This window comes from Protobothrops mucrosquamatus, unplaced genomic scaffold, assembly GCF_001527695.2.
Source record: "Protobothrops mucrosquamatus isolate PMUCROS unplaced genomic scaffold, P.Mucros_1.0 scaffold1499, whole genome shotgun sequence".
NCBI lineage: Eukaryota > Metazoa > Chordata > Lepidosauria > Squamata > Viperidae > Protobothrops > Protobothrops mucrosquamatus.
The window spans coordinates 685,728-689,465 of NW_015387673.1; the positions used below are offsets into that span (position 1 = coordinate 685,728).

General features: G+C 48.0%; 1 protein-coding gene across 1 annotated transcript in view; it reads left to right on the forward strand.

The window, feature by feature from the left end:
- Positions 1-3,738, forward strand: part of LOC107293093 (solute carrier family 22 member 17-like) — a 12,739-nt gene that overhangs the window by 2,071 nt on the left and 6,930 nt on the right. Inside the window, 4 exon segments of the mRNA XM_015822230.1 lie at positions 1,207-1,310; positions 2,829-2,983; positions 3,102-3,267; positions 3,563-3,615. Coding sequence (XP_015677716.1) covers positions 1,207-1,310; positions 2,829-2,983; positions 3,102-3,267; positions 3,563-3,615 — 478 coding nt within the window.

The window sequence follows — 3,738 nt, forward strand, 5'->3', positions numbered from 1 at the left end:
GAGTTGAAGTCCATGAGTCATAAAAGAGCCAAGGTTGCCTACCCCTGGCCTAGACCATTCAGAATAACAGAGCTGGAAGGGACCTTGGAGGTCTTCTAGTCCACCCCCTGCTCAAGCAGGAGTCCCTAGACCAGGGGTAGGCAACCTTGGCTCTTTTATGACTCATGGACTTCAACTCCCAGAATTCCTGAGCCAGCATGGCTCAGCTTGGAAACCTCCCTTTCCCCTCAGCGTGGCTGGCTCAGGAATTCTGGGAGTTGAAGTCCATGAGTCATAAAAGAGCCAGTTACCTACCCCTGGCCTAGACCATTCAGAATAACAGAATAACAGAGCTGGAAGGGACCTTGGAGGTCTTCTAGTCCACCCCCTGCCCGAACAGGAGTCCCTAGACCAGGGGTAGGCAACCTTGGCTCTTTTATGACTCATGGACTTCAACTCCCAGAATTCCTGAGCCAGCATGGCTCAGCTTGGAAACCTCTCCCTTTCCCCTCAGCATGGCTGGCTCAGGAATTCTGGGAGTTGAAGTCCACGAGTCATAAAAGAGCCGAGGACTCTAGGACTAGAAAGCTGAAATTTGATTGCTGAATGTGGCAAAACAGAGAGATAGAGGATGAAAATAAAGAAATACAGGAAAATAAATGGAATGCTTAGTGAATATAGATGGTCCTCAACATACAACCAGTGAGACGGTTGTTCAGGGAGTTTTGCCCCATTTTATGACGTTTCTTGCCATGAAAGTCAGGATCAAAATTCAGACGCTTGGCAAGTGACTCCTATTTATGACGGTCGCAGTGTCCCAGACTCACATGATTCCCCTTTTGCGACCTGACAAGCAAAAGTCAATGGGGGGGGGAGCCAGATTCGCTTAACGACCGTGTCACTAACTTAACAACTGCAAGGATTCATTTCAAGAAAGGACGTCAAATGGGACAAAACTCGCCTCACAGATGCCTCGCTTAGCAACAGAAACTTTGGGGCTCTGTTGTTGTAAGTCGAGGACGACCTGCGCTGCGGTTGTTGTAAGCACAAGGACCAATTTTTCAGCACCGTCGTAACCTCAAACAGGTCGTTAAGTGAGGACCGTCTGTAGTTTGAAAAGATGCAGCCGGATTCCTTCCAATTTCAGGTTTAAATTAGGCACTCGTTTATCCTGAAGCATAATTTGATTTTTTTTTAAATTTCTTATTCCTTTTTTTTTTTCCTCAGTGGAACCTGGATCGTTCTGGAAGTTGGGTCATCCCTCTGGAGCAGATCTGTTTCCTCCTGGGCTTCGCGGCAGGAGCCGTTTTCCTGGGTCACCTGGCCGACAGGTAAGTTGGAAGTTTTGGGATGGGAGTTTTTTAGTTTGTAAACTAAATTGGATTACCCTATTTATCGTTTTAATGTTTCTTTTAATTGGTTTTTTTAACGACTGTAAGCCACCCAGAGGGACCTTCAGATTGGTGGCATATAAATTTAATAAATAATAATAGAGTAGAGTAGAGTAGAATAAAATAAAATAGAATAGAATAGAATAGAATAATATTAATAGAATAGAATAGATATGGAATAGAATGAATAGAGTAGAGTAGAGTAAAATAGAATAGAATAGAATAGAATAGAATAGAATAGAATAGAATAGAATAGAATAGAATATATGGGATCGAATGATAGTAGAACAGATACGAATACAATAGAACAGAATGAAACAGAACAGAATAGAATAGAAAGGGACCTTGGAGGTCTTCTAGTCCAGCCCCTGTTCAAGCAGGAGAACCTATACCATCTCAGACAGGTGAATGTCCAGTCTCTTCTTAAAAGCCTCCAGTGATGGAGCAGCCATAACTTCTGGGAGCAAGCTGTTCCACTGGTTGATTGTCCTCACTGTTAGGAACTTTCTCCTTAATTCCAGGTTGCTTCTCTCCTTGGTCAGTTTCCAACCATTGTTTCTTGTCCTGCCCTCTGATGCTTTGGAGAATAATTTGACCCCCTCTTCTTTGGGGCATGTACTATCATGTCACCTCTATTTCTTCTTTTCTTTACACTAGCCCAGAGGTAGGCAACCTTGGCTCTTTTATGACTCGTGGACTTCAACTCCCAGAATTCCTGAGCCAGCATGGGGGAAGTATGGCTCCCTTGATGACTGGTGGACTTCAACTCCCAGAATTCCTGAGCCAGCATGGCTCAGCTTGAAAACCTCTCCCTTTCCCCTCAGCATGGCTGGCTCAGGAATTCTGGGAGTTGAAGTCCACGAGTCATAAAAGAGCTAAGGTTGCCTACCCCTGGACTAACCAAACCCAAGTCCTGCAGCCATTCTATGTTTTGGTCTCCAGGGCTTGGATCATCTTAGTTGCTCTTCTCTGAATTTTTTACAAACTCTCAACATCTTTTTCATGATATGGTGACCAGGTCCTCGACTTAACAACAGTTCGTTTAGTGACCGTTCAAAGTTACAGCGGCACTCGAGAACATGACTCACGGCCGTTTTTCGACACTTAACGACCGTTGCAGCATCCCCGTGGTCACGTGATCAAAACTTGGGTGCTTGGCAACGGACTCGTATTTACGGCGGGGGTCCCGGGATCCCCTTTTTGCGACCTTCTGACAAGCAAAGTCAAAGAGGGACGCCAGAATCACTTAACCATGTCACTAAACAACTGTCATGATTCACTTAACAACTATAACAAGACAGGTCGTAAAGTGGGGCAAAACCACGTGAATCAGCAATTTGCCTCACAACCGTGGCGAGAGAGAAAACTGGGCGCGTCTCACTTAATGACTGTCTTGTTTATTGCGGTAGTAGGTTGAGGACCGACTTGTAATCTCTCCATTTCTGTTGCTCCTTGCAGTGTAGGACGGCGGAGTACCTTCCTCCTGTCTCTGATTCTCGGCTGTCCAGCAGGCATCCTGGCAGCCTTCGCGGCTTCCCCCTCCATCTTCATACTGGGCCGGTGCCTCTGGGCTACCATGTTGGGAGCTTTACAACTCGCCCTCTACATCACCCGTAAGTATCACGGTGTTCCTAATTTACGAAATGCAGTGATTCCCTTAACAAACGTGGCTGTATGCAGGACGTCCTGTATTCCACTTCTGTTACCCTGCCTGGTTTCTCTCTTTCCTAGGTTTGGAGTTGTGTCGTCCTTCACAACGGCTCCCGGTGGCCATGGCGGGAGACCTCGTCCAGGTGGGAGGACAATTCCTTCTGCTGGGACTGGCGTGGACCTGCGGCAGTTGGCGGGTGCTACAAGGCGTGATCTCAGCCGGAATGGGGGTCTGCCTACTCTATGGGTAAGTTGACTTGCCTTTCTCCACACTGGGCCAGGCCGTGTTGAGGAAGGGGTGCCAGAACCATTCAAACAGGGGTCCCCAACCTGTGGGCTGTGGCCCATTATTGGTCCATGGCCTATTCACAACCGAGCCGGGTGAGTGGCTGGCTGGTGGGCGCACATGCTGGTGCTCCAGGCTTCGCTTGTGCGAGCGACACTGGTGCTTTTGGACCTACTTGTGCAAGCATTAGTGCTTCCGGCCTCACTTGTGCGAGTGTCATTGGGGCTTTGGGCCTCACTTGTGCGAGCATCCTTAGTGCTTCGGGCCTCACTTGTGCGAGCATCATTGGTGCTTTGGGCCTCACTTTGAGTATCGTTGGGGCTTCGGGCCTCACTTGTGCAAGCATCCTTAGTGCTTCGGGCCTCACTTGTGCAAGCATCATTGGTGCTTCGGGCCTCACTTGTGTGAGTATCGTTGGGGCTTCGGGCCTCA